This window comes from Macrosteles quadrilineatus, unplaced genomic scaffold (assembly GCF_028750875.1).
Source record: "Macrosteles quadrilineatus isolate MER2022 unplaced genomic scaffold, UCM_ALF_1.0 Scaffold_6__1_contigs__length_79288215, whole genome shotgun sequence".
Classification (NCBI taxonomy): domain Eukaryota; kingdom Metazoa; phylum Arthropoda; class Insecta; order Hemiptera; family Cicadellidae; genus Macrosteles; species Macrosteles quadrilineatus.
Genome location: NW_026542599.1, coordinates 5606833 through 5630479, shown reverse-complemented (window position 1 = coordinate 5630479; position 23647 = coordinate 5606833). Strand labels below are relative to the sequence as shown.

The 23647-nt window shown below is 33.7% G+C and overlaps 1 protein-coding gene across 2 annotated transcripts in view; it reads right to left on the bottom strand.

Moving 5' to 3' along the window:
* Positions 1-23647, bottom strand: part of LOC128996308 (band 4.1-like protein 4) — a 252108-nt gene that overhangs the window by 155970 nt on the left and 72491 nt on the right. For both annotated transcript variants that reach the window (XM_054421549.1, XM_054421550.1), the window contains exon 3: positions 13949-14053. In XM_054421549.1, coding sequence (XP_054277524.1) covers positions 13949-14053 — 105 coding nt within the window. The remainder of the gene's footprint in view (positions 1-13948; positions 14054-23647) is intronic.

The window sequence follows — 23647 nt, the reverse complement described above, 5'->3', positions numbered from 1 at the left end:
CTTTGAAAAATCTTTTTTATTTTCCGCTTATACTATCTAAAAATGTCAACTAGAATGACTTATCAAAACCCTTAATTTGACGTTGACTAAAAAATTTAGATATCATATTTTAGTTAAATGTTAAATCAATCCATCCTAAATTGACTCACCCTGGTCCCTCACACAAACGGTGACAAGCCTAGTGGGTGGTTGATGGGGGGGGGGGGGGGGTGGTTGTGTGTTTAGCAGCAAGTGGTATGTACGCCCGAGGCTCGGTGATAAGGGAGAGGTTGAGAGGTCCCATTTAACCTCTTACCCTTCTTAACCTTCCCTCTGACAAAATATATGTATAAATCCTGGAAGCTAGTTTTGGGTTGGTTTCGAATTATAAATAATAACTCGTGATTATTTTTTTGCTGGGACTAAAATCAATTATTAAAAAGGTTAAGTAAAAAAGGTTAATTTTATAAACACTTCTTTTTAGTTATAAAATAGAATGGTATTAAATTTGAATAACTCAAGCTTTTAAGGCAATTCTACATGTTTTAAATGTCTATGAGGGCGAAAGTTTCGGTTACAAGTCAACGAGTTTACACAATTTTGTAGTAAAATCAATATTTGTGTGTTAGCTTTTAAAATGTTGAGTGTATTTATAAATCGTATATCAGTGTTTTCACTGTTTAATATAACTCTCGTTCAAGGCTTAATATAAATAGGAACCTGGGATGTTTTGCTTTATCCAATATATTAATAGATTTCCCTTAATTGAATTTTTATACATCTAATAATTATTTATAATAATAGTATTATTGATTTGATACAGTTGATTATTATTGAACTATTTTTTAGAATGCTTTTCATTTTATTTGATGATTTAAAAAATGTTTAACATAATAATTGGGCCCCTCTTTTGTACTGAAGGGGTGGTTGTTACACACTTTGACTCAAATACATTTTAGTATTGACAAAATAAAAACGATTAACTAAAAATCTAAATTTTTAAACATTTTTTTGTTTAACGTTAAGCGGATAATTGGTTTCACAATTTGTCTCAACCAGGACAAGTTTAGGGGTTGAGGTTAACCTCGTTCGTGTGGTTTCTGCAAATTATCAGGGAACTTCTCCCGCCAGAAACGTGCCGTCGCGCGGGAAAATCTGCGTCTGTTAAAAACACTACTAGTATATATTGGCAGATGTGAACTGAGTTATTTTAGCGTGTGTTAATTGATGTTTTTAATATTTTATACACAATACAAAGGCATGAGGTTGTTTTCATAAACCCTATTACTTTTTTATTGTTAATCCACTTTGTCCATGGTAATTAAATAATTGGAGGTTTCAGTTGATTAAACTGCGTATAGTGTTTTCCTACAACTACGTAGAACTAACTAGCTCACATTCACAAATAGATTTGTTATCCTTAAAGTCCAATAGAATTATGTTAGGCAAGTTCTCGTCCGGTTTACGGAGCGTAATTTCGTTTTATATTTTCGACTTGCTTCATCAACATCAACTATTAAAAAAAAAAGGAAAACCTATACTTTGTAACCATTGATTACTCTCTGGCATTATAACTGAGGTTTGAAACGTACACTTCAGTATTTATCCAGTAAAATACAGTTTTCATAAGAGAAAGATATTTCAGCCGATGTTAGAGCATTTAAACGTAACTTGACATGAAACGGGCATCACAACAGGCTTCATATTTCACATAGGAATGAATGAAATGATAAGTTCAAGTCAATGGCTAAATTAAACATTTTTACCAACGTATAAATAACGCATACTTGCAAGTATAAGGCATAGAGCAACAAAACTTAGGACAAAAATTATATTTTATTATGATATCAATTATGCCATCTAAATTAAGCTCCATAATAGATAGAAACAATCCCAGTGTTTACGCCATTCCCTTAAAAATAACTCATAGACAAGTTAAAATGTCACATGGTGGAAAAATAAATTACAGAGGCTCAGCAAATTATTTGTTATACTTTCCTTTCTAAACACGAAAGAATTTGGTTCGCCCAGAGGAGGTTTCAAACATGTAGTTAAGATTTCCAAAACGACAATAAGACAATTATTCGCTTCCTGTTCGTCACACGCAGCACACATTATACAGTAGCTGATGGGAATTCACGAAATGTTGCTAGAATATTTGGGAAATAATAATAATTATGTCCGCGTGTCCTAAGGCGACTCGTGCTTCTGACGCCATTGAAAATCTCGTGAGGGTCACTGTGGCTTCACGAGGTATTTAATGAAGGGGTCTGGGCATCGAACGAAATACAAATGGAGGCACTTAAAATGCAGAGTAGGTACTTACTGTATAGTATATGATTGCATATGTGATTGCAAGTTTAAAAACTTAAGGTACTAGAGGGTTATAAGTTATTGGACATATTTTTTAATTAGGTAAAGGAATTAATAAGGAAAATGAAAGTTATTAGGTTCATTAGGATATCTAAAAAAGTTATATATTAAGATTAGGAGTAATGAAAATAACTATCTGCAGAAGGTTCATTGCATTGTTGTTTGTGTTGAAACTGTTATACATTTTTTTTATCTCTAAAAAATGTATCTTTGTAATTAAATATGTTTTTTACATCCAAATTATAGATCGGGCTTGCACCTAATTGTGAGTGTCAGACAAAAACAGGTGTTATCTATATATATAAAATCCAATTTATGTTTGTATATTTGTATGTTTGTATATTTGTATGTTTGTCCTTTATGGACTCCGAAACCGCTCGACAGATTGTAATGAAACTTTCAGGCATTATTAAGCATTATTCAAGGATGGTTTGTGTGAAGTTTGGTGCAGATCCGTCAATAGGGCTCTGCCCCAGTGGCTCTGAAGTTTCCCATGTTAACCTTATGAGTACTCATATTTAAATGGAATTAAAGAGTCTTAACAGCTGGTGCAACTAAACAATTTGATTCTGTGATGTTCAATAGCATTAAAAAGTTAATAAGTTTACCAACAGGGTGCAGCACTATATTTATTTTTAATTTATGAGAACAGTTAATTTGCAACCAAAAGGTGAGTGAGCGTAGCGAACGAACTTCAACCTGGAGGCGAGTTAGCGTAGCGAACGAGCTAACCTGAAGGCAAGTGAGCGTAGCGAACGAGCTCCAACCTAAAGGTGAGTGAGCGTAGCGAACGAACTTCAACCAGGACGTGATTGAGCCATGCGAACGAGCTCATCTTGAAAATGAACGAGCATGTGACATAAAACCACAATAGGACAGGACGACGTCTGTCGGGCCAGCTAGTAAAACTTATAAATTTAGATAAATGTTATCCAAACAACTACAAAATCTTAAAAAATTCAAGGAATACATTGTTATTTATTTATTGTATCATAGTTGTCACAATCATGAACCAAGCTAAAAAGTAATACTGAGTATAAATATTCTGTTTCTATTGTTTTTTTACGAAATATAAGGACGCAGACTTTACCTGTTCAAAATAATACAATAAAGGTTTGTTACTTGCTTGTACCCTTGTAGTAATAATTGGGTTTGCCTAGTGAGAAAAACAACTGAACTTGTTGTACCTATCATAAGTGTTTTGTACACTTACCGTTTCAATAAACAAACGTAGAAACGCCTTAGCAAGATTAAGGACGTATACAGACGGTCTATAACATTTCATATCACATAATTAACTACCAGCCCCTCATAATATAGACCGCAACCCCCGCATTTCCCCTTCCTTCGACCAAAAACCACACAACATACATGTTTACGATGCTCAAAACACGGACGTATAATCCGAACCTATAGCCGTAGAAGCACGTCTGTATAGCTTTTGGCTGCTACGACCAACTTTACATTGTGTCACGTATAAAAAACGTGCATTCGAATCAGATCTTCAAAAAGATCTTTTTAGAGAGAAAATTTATTTTTATGGTTCACAAGAAACATTGTACACTTTTACAATGCGGTTTGTAAAGGTTTTAGGGTCCAACGTCTGATTCAGCTTTTAAGAAAAACGTGTGGAACAGATTACGAAAAAGCTTGATACAATTCAGGTATTACCGTTACGAAACTTTGTAAACCAGGCCGAATCTAGCTTTTTTAGTAAACCAAAGTCTTTCTAAAACTGCAAGATCGTGACACGTAATAAGGATTTACGCGTTGAATCATATTTTTACTAGTATGCTTAGAGGGGCATTTGTCTTATCAATCTATCAGTATGACTTAGGCATCAAAGTAAACTTCATAATAATTTTAAAATCTTGTACCTATATTGATTCTAATGTCTTTTCATACTCCTTGTATGATCGAAGTCGACCAAAAGTGTTTTTCTCTCGTTTCAATGGAAATTATACGCTTTTTGTTTCATCCCAGAGGAGGAAAATGGTTTATTAATTGGTGGTTTTATTTTTCTGAACGCTTTTAACTTAGCGAAATTGCAAGGCCATACAGAAATTAAGATCCATAAGGATGACAAATCTATTAAGAGGAAAATGTATGTTTAATTATAGACTAACCTACACTAAGGGAGTATGTTTTATCTATAGTTTAATCTAGGCTGGATCTTAACAAATCGCATATCCACTCGTTTATACTAGGGATTTCTATAATGGATATTCGTAATTAAAACTGTTGGAAGTTATTAGTATGAATGAATGAATGAATGAATGAATGAATGAATGAATGAATGAATGAATGAATGAATGAATGAATGAATGAATGAATGAATGAATGAATGAATGAATGAATGAATGAATGAATGAATGAATGAATGAATGAATGAATGAATGAATGAATGAATGAATGAATGAATGAATGAATGAATGAATGAATGAATGAATGAATGAATGAATGAATGAATGAATGAATGAATGAATGAATGAATGAATGAATGAATGAATGAATGAATGAATGAATGAATGAATGAATGAATGAATGAATGAATGAATGAATGAATGAATGAATGAATGAATGAATGGATGGATGGATGGATGGATGGATGAATGAATGAATGAATGAATGAATGGATGGATGGATGGATGGATGGATGAATGAATGAATGAATGAATGAATGAATGAATGAATGAATGAATGAATGAATGAATGAATGAATGAATGAATGAATGAATGAATGAATGAATGAATGAATGAATGAATGAATGAATGAATGAATGAATGAATGAATGAATGTAAGAAAGAATGAATGAAAGAATGAATGAATGAATGAATGAATGTAAGAAAGAATGAATGAAAGAATGAATGAATGAATGAATGAATGAATGAATGAATGAATGAATGAATGAATGAATGAATGAATGAATGAATGAATGAATGAATGAATGAATGGATGAATGAATGAATGAATGAGTGAGTGAGGGAATGAATGAATGAATGTAAGAAAGAATGAATGAAAGAATGAATGAATGAAAGAATGAATGAATGAATGAATGAAAGAATGAAAGAATGAAAGAATTAAAGAATGAATGAATGAATGAATGAATGAATGAATGAATGAATGAATGAATGAATAACTACTCCATTTACTTCCCTTCTTTCTCTAGGAATAAAACGCTGAAATGCGGGTGATCGGATGCGCTCGAAAGCAATCGTCTTCCGATTTAACTATGCCTTGTTTTCGGTTCTGCATAGAACCAAACCATTTACATTTTACTAAGTTTAAAAATTTTTAAGATCTATCTTCACTTTAAAGAGTTTTGTAATTAACAGTATTTCTTCATAGAGGAACTAACAACAGCTGATCAACATTAAAGACAATATATATATATATATAAAACAATCGTAACAAAATAAGGTCATTAGGCCAATATTTTATCTGGAACAACATTTTTAACTCTAAATCGAGAAGCAAATTTGGTATAAAGTGAACCACGCTCTAACAAAAGCCAAAACGTAAACAAAATATGTTTACACAATTTAACTATTTAAACTAGAAACAAATTGGATGGTCATGTCGGTTCTCGATCTTTAGGTTCCACAAATTATTTGAAAAATTATGCTTTGCTTATTTCACGAGTCATGTTTCACACAAAGTATCAAATTATATAACCTGGTAGGTTACTGTGCTCGTCTACCTTCACCACAACAAAGCTGCATGTTAATATGCAAGATATTGCCTTTTCAGCTATATGACTTAATAACGTGTATAAATTATCAGGCATCAAACCACCTGATTCGTACGCGACCATATACCTACTCAACACGCTAAAAGTGTCATAACGTGATCGCTTGACACAATAAATCACAATAAATGTTTTATATTATAAAAAAATCGCTGTATTCAACACTGATCAGTTTATTCACCTCCAGTTAGCGAAAGCTGTAATATATCTGTTTGCCAATTAGTCACCTAACGCCTAAGGCTTCGATCGCCAATCTCACATTTCAATTACACCACACAACTCCTGTTAACTCCGGGCTGTCTAGATAGATGATCAAATGTAAATCACTTTCGAAAATCTGTTCAGTTCTTGCTTCCATGACGAATCAATCGGTTCTAAATTTTCGCTACTGAATCTGTGAGTGATTAGGTCTGTCCACTCAGACACACCGGTGTAGGTAGAAAGAATGGACTGTATTGTATAATAAGAAATGGTTCATTTCTGTTCGGATTAAAGTAACCACTACCTTAGCTAATGGCTTGATATTTCAACAAAATAATCAATGAACGAAGTAACTTTTCTTTGAGTGATGCGTAGCGAAAATAATTCTTTTGTGATTAACGACAATTTAATGTTATTACGTGTAACGACCTAAGTTAAACTCTTCTACTCACATTGGAAAATGTAATTATGTCCAATAAATATTAAAATTATTATCTTAATTGCGTGTTTTTTTTGTTACTTTTGATTTATCTGCAGTTTTAGTTACAGGTCCTTTACAATACGAGTGACTTGATTATCTCGATGTCAGGTGATGGATTAAAAGGAAGAGGAAGTGAAAGGGAGAGTAAGACAAGGGGGAGTAAGAGATTGTCGAAATGAACAACGACTCTTTGGACCCATCGGCTGAATAATATCTTTAGAGTATTAAACATAAAACATAAAGCTTTTAAATTAAGTTATGATGCACGTTTGAAGTTCCCGAGATTGAGCTAGAATTATAATTAATTGCACAATTTAATTGGTTAACATAATAAAATAAGAGAATAATTTGTTTAACTTGTCGGGAAATGCTCGCACTTTAGAAAGATTTTTGGAAGAGAATTGTTGTGTCTTTCTGTCAAATAATCACCTATATCAATGTTTGTGAGTTAGGATCGATGCAGTTTTTATCTCGATTTGTATGCTCGATGAAATATACTAATAAACACGCCACTTGTTAGGATAAACTGTTTAGGAATGAAGTGATGATGAAGGAGATCACAACTGTTAATTATAATTAATAAATTATCTAGGTAACCTCAACCTACCACATGGTTGAAGTTAAAGAAATAAGCAAAGCCCACGGCAAACAGAGTTCCCTTATACAACAACTTTAAAATACCAATGGCATTAGAAACTCATACTTGGAGATGACGAAGGCATGCATCTTGTTTAGAATTCGGTTACATTTCTTCGGAGCCAATCTCTGGCTTTGTCTTATCAGGAAAAACATTATAAATTGGCCAAGAGCAAGTGTGTTAATTGACAAGATGTCAAATTCAGACCTTATGGACCAACTAAACTACTAAATCAAACACTTAACTTTCCACCATATAAGACGGTATGCACAAGTAGAAAACACTTCCAGAGACTAAAAGAAGGCAACCGATATGAATAGAAGCACACACAATTAATCCACTCGGATAATCGTCTCCATATTTAATAGCGTACAAATTAAAACGTGACGATTACTGAACACCCAACTACGTTCTCTTCCACCTTTTAATTGCACCTTTAACATTATTTACGACGTGGGAGAAACAGATGATTTCGTTCTCCCATCAACGGATGATTATACTCTGTCTATTATTAGCTGACACACGCGTGGGACTGAGTCAGTTCACTGCTGTGGTTCAACGGCTTCAAAATTGTTTTCCTCTAAATAATTATTTGGGAAGACTTTGCGTGCAAACCTAATATTAATTCGTTGAACAGTTTTTTTCAGCCTAAAGTTCTTCGCAAAATGGAACTATTGTTTGAATCCCCACCACAATGCATAGGTTGAGGACCTATTAATTTAATAAAATAAAATAAACCATAGAAAACAACCAGAACAAGTAGTAGTGGTAGGTATCATAAGTTGCAAGGTTCGATCTTGAGAAAAAGTCAATTTTTTAATGGTTTGCAACTAGGTCCAGGTATCCTTGATCACAGGGTAGTGAAATGGTCACGACAAAAGAAATAGCTGATCCTTTGACACAAAGCTACAGATCAACTTAGCGCAATTCATTCTCAGTTTAAAATACGTACTCAAAATGCATCACTGTCTTATTAAAGTTATATAATATATTTATGGGGGTTTCGATACTAAAAAGAGTATTATTTGTATTACAATTTTTGTGCAACGTATAAAGGGATTAATTGGTTGTATATATTGTTTCTGGTAAACATAAATAACTTTGGTAACGATAAGTTGTTGGCCTTAAAAATAAGCCGAATGATAGCATCTTATTTACCCTTATATCTTATATCTTATATATAGCATCTTATATATATGAAAGCTATCAACCCTAAAATGTGAAACACTTGGGTTTCCTGTACACAAACATATTTTGCTATCAATGCACAGTCTGGTTCCATACATATCAGGGTGGTTTGTGTCAACAGTTCCCGTCTGTGTTTGAAGGGTAGATTCTACCCCAGACAATATCAGCAATTTAGCTTTGTTGTGGCCGTATGTTGCCTCTAACCTGACGTAGGCAAGTCACTTGTGTAAATCAGGTTTAAATTAGCCCAACTTTCTGACGTGGTTTGAGTAAAATTAAGTTAATTTTATTTTTCGTTGGATACGTCTACCTTTAAATAGTGCTGTACGAATATAGATTTGTTTCTTACATTCTTACAACTTGTTGGGGTTATTTATTTTCTGTATTTATTGAACACAAAGAAAACTTAATCAACGTAACGTTTTTGTTTCTTTATTTATCAACAATGGTTATCTAATAGCCAACTAAGATTATGCACAACTGGGCATAGTTTTAACCCATCTTTGAATGATGATAAAGAGTGAATGGTGTGAGGTATTAGAGTACCTACTGTTTGCTAGATATTTCCCTAGTCAGGACCATTTACTGACATAATCATGACACAATGACAGTTGGTCCCTTGAAAAAATCTACAAACTTTTCTAAGGATCTAACTGGCACTATTTTGATCACCAAGTAACCACCAAAAGCATTTAGTCATCCAGCTATAAGTAATAAGAGTATATTGATTACTACTTTTTTATCCGTTACATGCAAAACAGATTTTCCAAACTTGTTGAATAAAGATTGCTTGATAAAAACTTCCCCAGACTTACAATACCTTTTATCCCCCTCCTAAGCTTCCCCTTCTAATCCATCACGCGTATCAAGGTAACGTCAACAGCACGGTAGTATCTCACGTCATATTAACGTCATCTTTAAACTAACACCACTCAACAACGTTGAAAAACGTTCCAAACAAATCTTGACTGGTTCTCAAAGGGGGAAATCTTGTTTTGACTACAAATACAAATACAAAGAGGTTGATTCTTTTCTGTCTATTGACCACTAGACATTAGTGAATAATTATGCACACGTTATTCGTGATACATTACTGTAATACATGTATTAATTTCACTCCTTGTGAATAAAGGATGCCATCATGACAATTATTACTTGTTTTCGATATATAACAGAATATTGACAACATACACCTAATTAGGTGTAGAAACAGTTTCACATGATTGCCTCAAACTAGTCTAACATAGCGCATGTAACAGAATATCCTAATCCATTCACTACATATGAGCAATCGGTTACGCCCAGCCCAAAAGGAATATCCCAAAGCACTTGTTTAATATTCAACAGCTAATAGTTCTGGGTATTCCAACCCACCAACAATGAATACAGAAGCGAAAATGTTCTCAGAACCGATTGATTCGTCATGCAAAGAAGCCGAACTGCTTTCTAGAAGTGTAGACAACGCGGTTTAGCGGGAGTGGCTGTATAATTGAAACTGTGAGATGGCAATCAGTCTTAGGGCGTAGGCTAACTTGTGGATATATGACCAATAGTTATCTTGGGCTGCTAAACAGCTGGGGTAGAAGTAAAATATTTATGGTAAAACTGATCTTTTAAGTTGAGTCTATTTTAAAATCATGGATCTGCGTGTAAAGTAATGTCTGGAAATCATATAAGTTTGTGTTTGAATGCTTTTATAGTATCTAGTTTCATTAACGGAATTATGATAAGTACGAAGGATCCAGTCAGTAGTACACTGTATAGTAGCTGAGTGTAATAGCTGTTGATGAACCAAAATATAGTCAATCCAATTCGGGAAAAGGTTTGAATGAAAATAGTTTGCAGTATGCACATTAGCTTAGGTGATGTTTTATGTGTTTTCCACACTAATGGCATTTTTATGTGTTACAAGGGAACTGTCAATGGTGATTTTTTGAAGAATAGTAACGTAACTAAATTAAAGAATCAGACTGTCATCGGAAGTTATTTTCTGAAATAATAACGCTGTACAACCAGAATACCCAGACAGGACTGACGATAATAAGCTCCTTATAGGAGTTTATTTCAAGACCTGATTCATAAAGCAAGTCTTACCTAAATATTTGTATTTATTTACATTAAGAAATATTTATGTATTTTAATAACACAGAATGTAAAGTATTACGTTTTATGAACTAAACCCAGTAAAGACTGTTGGATTAACAGTCAATAAAATATGTAATTGTTTACTTACATGTAAACAAATAGTATATTGATGTACAGGGTAAAATTGAACAGCAGATGTTAGTTTATACGGATGTTGTTTAAGGCTGTGGCGGTGTCGCTAGCAAATTGAATTCTGGGGGTTTGAGACTTGACCTTCTGTTTAACGTTTGAGCAGGGTCTCTAATAGGTGCAATTGGATAGCGGCAAAGCAATAAAACATTAATTTGATTGTCCAAAACTGGTGTGCTTCCCAGCTAAAACACAATCAAATTGATTTTGTATGATATTTATAGCAATTTTGTTGTTTTTTTCCTTCAATGTATCTGCCCTATAAAACCAAAACAAAATTAAAAATAGAAACTGGTCAAAATAGGTTTTAACCATCATTATCGTATAATTGTCGGTGCTGCAATGGTAATAATTTCTTCAATATGCCACTTGTATTTAGGGAAACGAATAATAGGCAATCAGATGAAGTTACATTTTTACATTCACGATACGATATACTGTGAAAACTTCCCAAAAAACTAAAGCTAAGCAATGATAAAATCCTAAGAATCGTCCAATAAATTCTACCTAAAATGAACACTCACGGTATTCCTTAATAGCTCAAACACATTCATAATAAATTACACATTTAGAATTAAATTCAACATCTTTAACATTACAAACTTTTTAATACAGCTTACGATAAGAAGTCCCAAGTGCAATGTAAAGTTAGAGTACGCCAGCTGACTTAACGCGATGTAAACCATTGTTAACGCACCAAAAGGATAATCAACACTCAGCTGAAGTGCGCGCCAACTCACCAATTTGGCGGGAAACTTCTCCAGTCGGCAATTCGAAAAGTTTCTCACTGAACACTAGATGGCTCTGCGCGTATCGTTAGGCTTTAATTGCATCTTGGCTGCCATTGTGCTCGGCAAACAGGCGGGTGAATGTTTCCAACACATGGTTTGGTAACGTTCTGTACCGTGAAGGGGGAAATACTGGGACTTTTCATAACTATCCTGCTGTGTTCTCTCCTTAGTAGTACTTTAAAAGTAGTAATAGGAGATCTGATAGCCAACAACTGGCGTCTTGTTCCCACCCACCCCTCCCGGAAATTTGGTTACCTACCCCAACTCCTAAAATTGTAAGATTGTTGCTATACTAATAATTGAACGAAAGGTACATTTTTTACTGGTAATGCCTTGGTGAATATTATAGCACCAACCCAACATTGGGACTCTAACATGCCATGGCTTGTTTAAGATTACCTATGAACTACTTCGTTTAACAACTTTCGTTGTCTATGTAAAACTTTGCAGCTGCCATGTTATTATTGGTTTTAACGCAGACTAACAAAAATTTCCGGAAAACATCCTGTCCCCCGTGGCACCGTCCCATCACGGCTGAAACAAAAAGGTGGCCTTCCAGCGAGCTGACTTCATCATAGCCTATAAAATCCTACTGATATGGACAGTAAAATGATTTAAAAGAGGTTTCTTTTAAAAGTTTCTAGTAGAAAGTCATGATGTTTCTTCTTAGTCGAACAATTTTTCAAATTGTTAAGCCCCATGATTGTAATATGAACGACATTTTGTACAATTGAATTTAACAAGTAATTACTGTAGTGAGGTTATTAATTGCTTTATTTACTTTGGAACACGCTGTTAATCAAAGGGGATTATATTGTATGAACCAATAGACACAGATTCACCAGGTCAATGTATTGCACTTTCCCGAACTTCTAGGTTAAAAGATCAACAAGAAGTGTTCACGACGGTTCCTTCATAATACAGGGTGACCGTTAAGTCTTAGGACGACTTCATAACTTTTAAACGACAAAAGATATCACAACCACATTTGGTATAACGTTACTGGAAATTGTAAGCTACTTTTCTGTGTACATGGTGGTCGGATATCACCTTTGGGGGTCAGAAGAAAATCTTTAATGACAGCCTATGTTGAGTTGTACATCATTTTAAAGGTCTACGTCAACTGAAAACAATGCAGCAAACCGCACTTCAAAATGTTGATTCTGCGCAAAATGGCAGATGTTCAAAGATTTTCAAAATTAGCCAATTTCTTTAAATTAAAACACTTTTTTAAATCTTTAAACAACTGTCATTTTTTAATGGATGGTCCTTTTGAAGTACGGTTTGCGGCATTGTATTCTACTAATTACCTAACATATAACTAAATAACTAAATAACTATATATAACTAAATACCTTTAATTTGATGTGCATATCAACCTATATGCTTCCATTCAAGATTTACTTCCGACTCCTTGTGGGCCGTCGCCCTGAAGAGTTATTTGGATCACTGAATGTGAAGTTATGGGGATCATTTTAAAGGAGATTTTAAGCAAAGAAGAATGCCGCAAACTGTACTTCAAAAGGTTGATCCTGCGCAAAATGACAGTTGTTTAAAGATTAAAAAAAGTGTTTTAATTTAAAGAAATTGGCTAATTTTGAAAATCTTTGAACATCTGCCATTTTGCGCAGAATCAACATTTTGAAGTGCGGTTTGCCGCATTGTTTTCAGTTGACGTAGACCTTTAAAATGATGTACAACTCAACATAGGCTGTCATTAAAGATTTTCTTCTGACCCCCGACGGGCCGTCCCCCAAATTTGATATCCGACCACAATTAACACAGAAAAGTAGCTTACATTTTCCAGTGAAGGTATACCAAATGTGGTTGTGATATCGTATTTCGTTTAAAAGTTATAAAGTCGTCCTAAGACTTAACGGTCACCCTGTATAATTCAACGTATCAGTACCGTAAACACGCATAAAACATTAATCACATTGGATCCCTAGTTTATTATGCCCTAATTAAGAACTAATAGGGTTTATGCCACAAATCTTATGTGACCAAACGTAGAGTAAATAACCAAATGAGCCTCCAATTTTGTGTTAAAAGTAGTTATTAGTATGTTGGTGCAATGGACTACGGTCCTATAGTACCGATGTCCAGAGGTCATATTGCAGTGCAACCACCAAATTCATCAGTTCAATCTCCCCTCGCCACTCGCTTTGCTTACATTAAACGCAGGTCCAAAGCCCATGTGGATCGGCAAATGCTAGGTTAAGACGGCGGCAACCTCTTGAAAAAAAAAACTTTGAAAGAATTATTGAGGACTCACAGTTTGGTTGGCGGAGTCCAGGTACCGAAGGCCGAAGTAGGCGGTCTCTAGAAGGTTGAGATGTCTAAACACCGTGTCTAGCACCTCCTGGCCCAAACTGGTGTCCTGGAACAGAAAATGTCGATGAAGATCCAGGAAATTTTACGAAAACTAAAACAAAGTTGAGCATAAAACTAATCAAGATAAAATTCAAGAAGACTCTTGCCTGGGAGGAATTTTCGTTATGTAAACCACAAGCTAGGTGCGTCGCCAAGAAGTATTACCTTTAAGCTAAAGCTAAGTTTGTTTCATAAAATCGCATATCAACATACTTTCCTAGAGATCTATCATGTATCAGCAAAGATAATTTTAAGGTAATTTTTATAGTAGTAAAAGCATTATTCGTAGGCCCAAATGACCATAAAATATAAAATGCTTAAATGACCAACTGAAGAAGACATAGAATGCGTTTTAACATACGTTTCACCTTATCAGTAATTTTAATGTAAATATTTCAAACTGATCGCATAAAAAATATATAAACCATCCCTGTAAAAATCATAACATATTACGTTTAAATAACATGGTCGCAAGCCTTTTCGTACATTTTTTTTTTAAATTCAATATGTCTATTTACTTAATTATCACTACGAAGTATTAAGATACGACATCTCATTGAAAAACTACTTTTTTCAAATACTGAGATATTAAACTTAAATAAAATTGAAACACATACTTTATCTATGAGTATACAGAAGAAACCGTCGTACTCAACCAACTTTCATTTGTACACACCTTGAACACACCTTGCTCGGTTGAACCAAAAGAATCCTCCAAACCTTTTACAGCACCGGAGTGATTAACCTAAGAAGGTAAGTGGTTGAACCAAATAGTTCGCCTCTTTGTAGCAACTGCATTGCTGCGAAACTATGCACTTCCTCAACTACTTAGATAATTGGAGGACGGTGATGTAGGATTAAGAGGAGAAGTTATCCTGGAGTCCTCAATATTGGTTTAAGGATCTTCCATGGTGGAATGAGGCAGGATCCGATTTGGAGCATCCTTACATAGACTTGCCTCTTGAAAAAGTCTAGGAGAATTTTACTTTTAAACTTGAGTAATTATATGTAATTTGTATTCAATTAGTGTACGTATAGGTAGTAAGTGGTTTAGCTCACCTATTAATCTGTTATTTGCTAGATCGATTCAAAGCGAGATTGTTTATAGCACTAGATGCGATGCCATTTTTGCTATTGGGCTATCGATTGATGATTCCATCTAGCAACAGGTCGACGTAAGCAACAAGATCAGGAGGAGGTCTGTTCCTTTTTTAAAAATGCCAATGACGTGAAATAACATGAATTTTAAACGAAATAACATGCTTACAACGAGATCTTATCTAGCACAAAAGTACCATATTCACGAAAATCCACTACTGGATACTAAGTTATTCAAAAGTTATACAACTATTTCAAACGATTGATTTTTCATTGCTACTTATCGATTTGTTACACTAAATACATTTTGTCTAATCAAAAGTATTTTTCCTGAAAATTTAAGAGAAATACCTTTTGTGTATTCTCTCATGAAATTAACATGGCTTTAAAAGAGTGTTTCTTCTAGTTTTCGCATTTAGAATCAATATTTAACTAAACATAATGCTAAACAAAATAATTTCGCAAATCAAAAGAGCATAATTTGGCTATATCATCAACTTCATACGAGATTTGCATTGAGCACTAAACGACATGTATGTAAAATAATTCAAATAATAAAGGTGTCGATATAGAATAACTTAATTCAATTGGTACAACTTACTTAAACGCATGGCGTTTTTGTTAGTCTAAGCAAAGATTACACATGCTACGCAAAGATTTTGCGTAGCATGTGTAATCTTTGGTCTTAGTTATAAGTGTCACCATTAGATAATAATTTTCAAAGGAAAATATAAAGCAATGTAATACAATATTCATCGTAAACTTGATGGCAGACGTTATCACTAAGTTTATTCAATATTGTTTATGGTGAGAAATTCACCATATTTTAATCTATAAAAATACATATTATACTCAAAACCTTACCGAGTCGATTTATAAACAATTTATCTAAGAAGAAAATAAATAGAAGAGTGAATAGCTACTTTCAACGATATGGAGTAAGATGGATGATTTCTCTTTCCTTCCTAATTCTTGTGATCCATCAAAAGACTCCATAAGGTTATTTATTTTACCATGACAAGATTTCCCCTACTACGAAACTCTTTGGCTGATTGAAACTGTAAACACAACATACGTTTAGAAGAACTTTGAATGGTTCGGATGGTTTTAACTGAACAGGCGCGCCTTAATGATAGTGCAATCGAGCGGGTGATTTTCTGACGGCAAATGCTTCGCAACTCGATGATCGACTAATTAATTACCTTTGACTTTATGCGATAAGTCAGCTGTTTTGAATTAAAACGTGAGCAGAACTTCCATGTGTTGAACATAGCAAATGTATAACGATAAGTCATTTGAAATCAAACAACCGACATTTAGACATTTCTTTGTGACCAAATAGTTCGAAATACAGTAGGTACGTCCTTTCATGTTGCCATAAAAACTCGCTGGATTTTCTATTATTGAAAACACCTTAATCTACGGGAGATGAGTTCGTCGTTGAACTTGTAAAAGGAATCGGTGAAGTTTCGGGTACGTTTATCTTTAATTTTCATCAGTTTATCTCCGGGGCAAGCCGCAATTCAACGGAATAGTTCAACAATAGTTAGTTGAATAGAAGCTTCTTCCGTACATTTGTTGTTGCAATGTATCCAAAACATTAACCCGTATATTTCCCTTGATCATCTCCTGAAGAAACAGGTTCAACATGGTTCATACTCTTGAAATAATAAAATATTTCTGAAATGGAAAATAAATGGCAGTCACCAAGATATTTAATCTATTTCGTAGGCAAAATCAAACAGATCCGACTGTCATTTTGATTGTGGAAGTAACCTTAACAGAAAATATTAATGAACTTAACTTCTCTTAAATTATGTTTCTTTCATATTTCCTTTGCATGTTATTTTTGAATACTTTTTTCGCAAAGATATTGACTAATGATTGAAAATTACATTTTCCAAAAGCTACTACTTGAAGTCTACAAAAAAAGAAGCTTGCTGGTCTAGTGGTAGAGCGCGGTATTCGGGTTTAAATCCCTAATCACCAATGGATTTTTATCCAAGCAAGCAATTCATAGCGTGAATCACCAACTAGCATCAAATACTAACAAAATTGACTAAACGTGCTCCAGCAAACACGAACAATATTGCGTATTTTTATATACAGAGGACGAATACGCATTTGCTACTCTTTACCGAAGCTATCTTATCCTATCTTCATCTTCTTACTAATATTATAAATCTGAAAGTTTGGGAGTTTGTGAGTGTGTTTGTGTGTTGATCAATCACGCATTAACTACAGGACGGATTGGGCTGAAATTTGGCATGATGATAGTTCCGATTAACATTTAGGCATATTTTGATCTCAAAAATCCTTTCGGGCTCCCCCCCACCCAGTGGCTCTGTAATTCCCCATGTTAACCTTATGAGTAGGCCTACTTATATTTAAATGGAATCAAAGAATCTTAACTGCTGGTTCAACTAAACAATTTGATTCTGTGATATTCTTGTGATATATGTTTACCAACAGGGTGCAGCACTACTTTTTTATGTATGAAAACAGCTAAAATCTTAATTATTTAGATCAATGAATTTCAAATAATAGAAATCGTAGGCTCAACAGTGTGTATTTAGAGCACACGTACACACACACACTCATGTACACACACACACGCACGTAGAACGTATACATTGCATTCAGACGACCTGGTTACCTGTATAGTAGAATAGGCTGTATTCACGACGTAAGTGTATATTGAAGACGCGTAGCATCTCTCATCTGTATGCTAATACTAGGATTGTTCCCCGATACGTTCTCCTGAGTTAACAGATACTCAAGTTTGGTCTAATCTCTGGCATTCTAGACGTATATCTGTCACATGTTAGTTTACTTGTAAATATTTAAATTATTATAACTAACAAATATTAAATTATACTACAACTTTAACTGCAATGACTACTCAAAATAGGGGAAGTTCTCTCTTTACATGGAAAATGTATCCTTTTAGTTGTCTAGATGAGTTGACATGTCGCCTAGACACAAAATTGAAAACAATAAAAAGAGTTTCTTTCCCCGATAAACTAAACAATAACAAAAACAACAATAACAATTAAACAAAACGTGCATTAATCTTAATTGTACAGTACTTTACAAGTTTTGTGTATTAATTCTACTAAAATGAACCACCTTTAGTGCGTAAAATCTGTAACATTTAATCAGAGAATGGCCTAAATGAATTAAAATATTTAATAAACTGAAGTAAATGATACAGACGGACAAATTGTAAAAATATACTAAAGAAATGAAGTGGATGATTATTTGGAATTAAACTTGAGCTCATTTCATAATTGAATTAAATTAAAGTGCTTGGAAAAGCTTGCCAGTTAACATCAAGAGGGTTTACATAAACCTGAAAAGAATCCGTTGCCATTGTGGACCAAGAGATTATAACAAGTAGATATTTCAAAAACTCCTCAACTCTGATTTAATGTCTTTACTTACCTTCTAAATAAACTTTTGTGGAAAGAGTTTTCAGACTGGCTTCTATTCTTTTAAATTCTACTCTTGGTAGCTGTTTAAATAAGTTTATTATTTGTATGAGTATCATCGTTTAGTTTCAATGCGTAAGGTACTTAGGTATCAAACATTCAGTGTAAAAAGTGGTATAAAGTCAAAATGATTAAGTTATAAAATAAACAACAATATAATGATTTCTAAGGCAGCAGTGATAGAATCAATTCGTTGATACTTTATTGACTATTTTAAAATGTTCATTCAGGTATCTATAAAATAAAAGTCTGTAAAAAATTTAGATTCTAACATGTTTATAGTAACAGTTTTAGTCATTTATTAAAAGGCCATTTTCGTATAAATAGGGTCGATATTTCCTGAGTGTTTGGACATTTACGTTCTAGCACTGTATCTATAGATTTAGAGTTTGTAGCACTATTATCTTTTAGAGGTCGTTAAGTGGTCGAAACTCGACCAAAAAATATATGTAATATACATACTTCTCTATTTTCACCCGCTATAAATAATAATAAAATATGTGATTGGAGTACCTTCCATTTGTTTTGATTTTCTGTTTGTAGTTTGTTATTTCGTCAAGAACATGGCAACCCGTAAGGCTCATGTCAATTTGTTTAAATTTTAAATTCTTTTTTGTGATTATTTTGAGCCTATTTTAATTTATAAAGGTATTCTGCACATCTACAGGCAAATATCTTTCTAACAGTGTGCGTTGATTTTCCCAGCGATGCAGAGGAGCTGAGAAATAATATTTTCAATAAACATGCTAGTCTATTTATATAGAATTAGCCCCATATTAAATTACCGTGAGAAAAGTTGAATTTCCATTTTTGGCCCAATAAACATTCTCAAAAAACAAATAAAACCTGCACCAGCGAGTAATTCGGTCCTAAGTATGGTCCTCAAGATAGCTGTCATAAATTTTGCAAGATTTTTTTAAATTTATAATATAGTTTAGTTAATTTTATGAAGTAAATATTTAATTGGTTAGTAATTTTCTGTCGTAGTTCAAAATTAAAGTAATTTGATAGTTTAGTGATTTAATAAGTAGTCATTTCAGCATCGAATGGGCTGATGTTTTGTTTTACGATGCTTTGTAACGACGCACAGTTCTGATATTAAAGTCAGTAAACTTGTTTATTAGTCTTACAGCACATTCTCCGCACTTCGCTTCAGATATTAAAATCTTCAGTCACAAAGGGATAGCGTCTAGGCATTGCTTCACTCGATATTACCTGTACCAAGCTGTGCATCTAACCAGTATTGTTGTAGTTTGTGTGTAACTATCTAACATTTTTTTTGTATCCTCACACTTTTCTAAGTAATAATAAACTGTTGAAGTTTTGATATTTCAATGTATAAAATTGTTTTAAATGTATCTATGAAACATTTTAGTACGAGAAGCTGTTCGTATACATTTTGCACAAGAGTATTTCGTTAAACGATTGTGTTAGATGAGTATTCAGTTCCACCGTTCCATCATTTATAGGCTAATTTCGTTTAAATGTTGCATATTCAAATCAGAAAGTATCGAAATTTATGTAATCAATAACACAAATAGCCTATTACATTCTATAGTGTTTCAAAAACAACCGAGAAGTGAAGTATCAACAATTTATTTATCATAGAAGATTGTTTAACGTTATTTCTTGTATGTTTCCGGGTTTTATAGCCAATGAAGATAAACAATTTTCGGACGTTTTTATAATGGTTTTACTGTATGACGTCAGGAATTAAGTAGGGAAAATATGTAATTTCCACGTCAGAATGTAGAATGGAGTGAGATTATCTGTGTACCTCTGTCACTGACTAAACATCAGCTGTTCAAGTTGGGTCAAGTTTCGAACCATAAAAAGCTACTGGCTTAACTTAAGTTCGAACTGCGACGTTTTAATTGTCAGGCGTGTAATATTAACTCAATACCCAGATTTAATAAGTTTAGACTCTTCTAGGATTTTCCAAAAAGGGTGATTAACTCTGGCTTCAAATGCGGAGCTATGTTGACATTACATTCCACTCCTTATAAAAAACAAAAATCAAAAACCATTAAGGGTTTATTTGTATCTTTTGATATTATCTAGTTCAAAATTACACAGGCGTAGACACACACAAAAAATAATAGTAATCTAATACTGTACCTGGTAAAAAAAAATCTTAAACCGCAAAATCTCACACCAAAGCAAACCCCATCGACTACTAGAACCAGACGAAATCACAGGTTGGGCATCTGTATCGAGCCAATAATTTTTCCAATAACCAACATAATAGTTGTCCTGGAAAGGAAACAGTCGGCCATTGCTAGTTTACCCAGATAATAACATAGTGAGAGGTATAATCGCGGGCTTCCCTACCCCGGCCACAGTTCGGGCGAAAACCTCACGTATTTGAAATCTGCACAATTTGCATTTTCGATAACCGTGTGAGTTTTGCAGCTGGTTTAATTTACATATTTTGCAGCAACCCGAGCGAGTGAATTGAAATTAAGTGCATGGCAAGGTAAATGAAGCGGATATCAAACGTTCAAATGAAGTGGATATCTTCAGGATGCAAACGTTTTAACAGGGGAAAAAAAGGGGGTTGGTGAGAAATTCACTTTTCGGACGAAAAAAATCACATATTTACAAAATCACGAGGGGTGCACTATGAAAGAAGCAAGGTGGTCTAGGAGTAGAGAACGGGGCTTCGCTCCCTAAGTTATCTAATTCAAGTACCGCGAATCACCAATGTTATTATATGATGATTTTTTACTCTATGTAATCATACCGCAAGTATCTACAGACCTAACTATTTCCCATTTTTCTACAAATAATATGATACAATAAATTTTGCATGATACAAACGAAACCATGGAAACGGCTTATCTAGATATTGATCCATAAAAATAAAATCCATTGTAAATTAGCGATAAAATTAACGGTTTTTTAATCCATAGTCATGCGAGGTTTTTTTAAATCGGAAACGTCAAAATCTTCAGTCTGGTTACTTTAACTGGTTATATGTAACGTTTGTATGTTTTTATATGACAAACCGACAAATGGTGATTTAGCTCAAAACTCACATTTAAAGGTGAGTAATAAAACCAATCGGCCAACCAGTTATTTAACTATCCATTTCACGTTTAAATTTTGACGTCAGTTTAATCATAAAAACTACCTTCAAAAAGCACGTAACTAAATTGATCATCGTATTTGATTCACAGCACGAATCATGAAAACGATCCGATTCGGTTTCAACTGGGACCAACTCAATTCTGAGTCAAGAGGGGGTTCACTAATCTCCATCAACTGGTGAAGATTAATGAATTCAAGTCTCCTCATTTTCTTGATAAACGCTCCAAACTTTGGCCCAACAGATTCTGTGTCTTTCTGCTTAGCAAATGTTGCGTAACCTAAAGTTTAACTAACTTTTGAACCCTCTAGCCGTCAAATGTCACTCTTCTCTGTATTAAACAACGAATACATTCGGTAATGTATTGTAAGAAGCAATACAATTCTGTACCATCCTAACTTTCTAGTTGTATTGTTACACCAGAAAAATTGAATTACCAATTTGGTCCATTGGAAAGAAAACCTATTTTATCTATCTAAAATGTGTAAACTCAATCAATCTGTAAAAAAAATGTAAACTAAAACGGAGCTTAAATACATTTAATAAAATATGTAACACGATTGATACAAAATAAAAGTTTTTATTACATCTAAATGGCCAAATAATGTTAAATACAAATTAGCAAAAATTAAAACGAGTGAACTGAAATGGGTTGTATGGCAAGGAAGAAAGGGATTAAAAACCTAGGTGAATTTATCTCTCACCATTTTACAGGGACAAAATGGGTTGGAGAGGTGAGAAATTCCACACTTCAGACGAAAAACTGACATCTTTACCAAAGAACACGTATGACTCAATATTTTTAGTGGTGCGATTATGAAGTTGGGTTAGGTTAACATGTTAAACCAATAGTGCTGCATGTAACATGTTTGTGGTGAAATGTTACAGTAGTTTATTATTAATCTTTACATTCCAATAGGATGTTAAATCAAATTTGTCTCGGAAAAATAATTAAGCTTAGATGTTTTTCATTGCTGATATAAAATACATGTTCTAACCCACAATTTTAATTAAATTACGTTTCTTTAAACATCAAATGTCATATCTGTCACTATTCAAGATACAATCCATTACACGCAGCGCATACTTTTTAGCTTTGAAACTTAACAGTTGAAAAAGATCAAAGAAAAGATTGAAACGATAAAACGAAGATAAGACCATACAAAAAGTTCCATACAGGCTTATCATCCGGAGTAAAATTAAAGCGAAGTCAAGTAGGTTTTCAGTTCTAGATCAAAGGAAATATTGTCGACAATATCAGCAGCGATCTCGGAAAATACTTCCAACTTGCCGTACAACACGAGGCTTTTAGAGTTTATTAATAAAAGGGCATATAAGCGGAAAAGGCCGTAAAGATATTGAGCGCCACGCAAAGCATTAGGATTTCTCGGAACATGTAATTTGAACCTAATGAAAGTATGCGATGCCTTCAAATAATGGAGGGAAATACAAGGATGGTGGGAACATAAACTTTACTAGGCGTTAATATTGTTTTAGTTACAAAATAGAGTACCGATAAGATTAATAGTTCTGTCAAAAATATCAGTTTAGTTTAATGACCAAAACATTTTTTTATTTTGATGATATATTCTAAGCATAGGGTTTGTCAATGATGACTGAACATTGATTTTGTTCATCGTTGGTCGCTTAACCAATAAAATTTAATCAACTGACCAGTCAGAGGTGTAAGACGTGTTACTTATAAGCCTGCTTATATGTGTTGGTGGTGGTTATTGCCACCGGTGAACATAAGAAAAATCTAATAAGCAACTTCAGGATAAGCTAAACAGTTCAATATGTAATAGCAACATTTCATTATTATTTTACACTGAAAATATTCACATGGTATAAAAGCTTATTAATTTGTTTACAACCTGGTGTCCAAACCGTACCGTTCTCAGTTTAACTAAGATAAATTATGGAA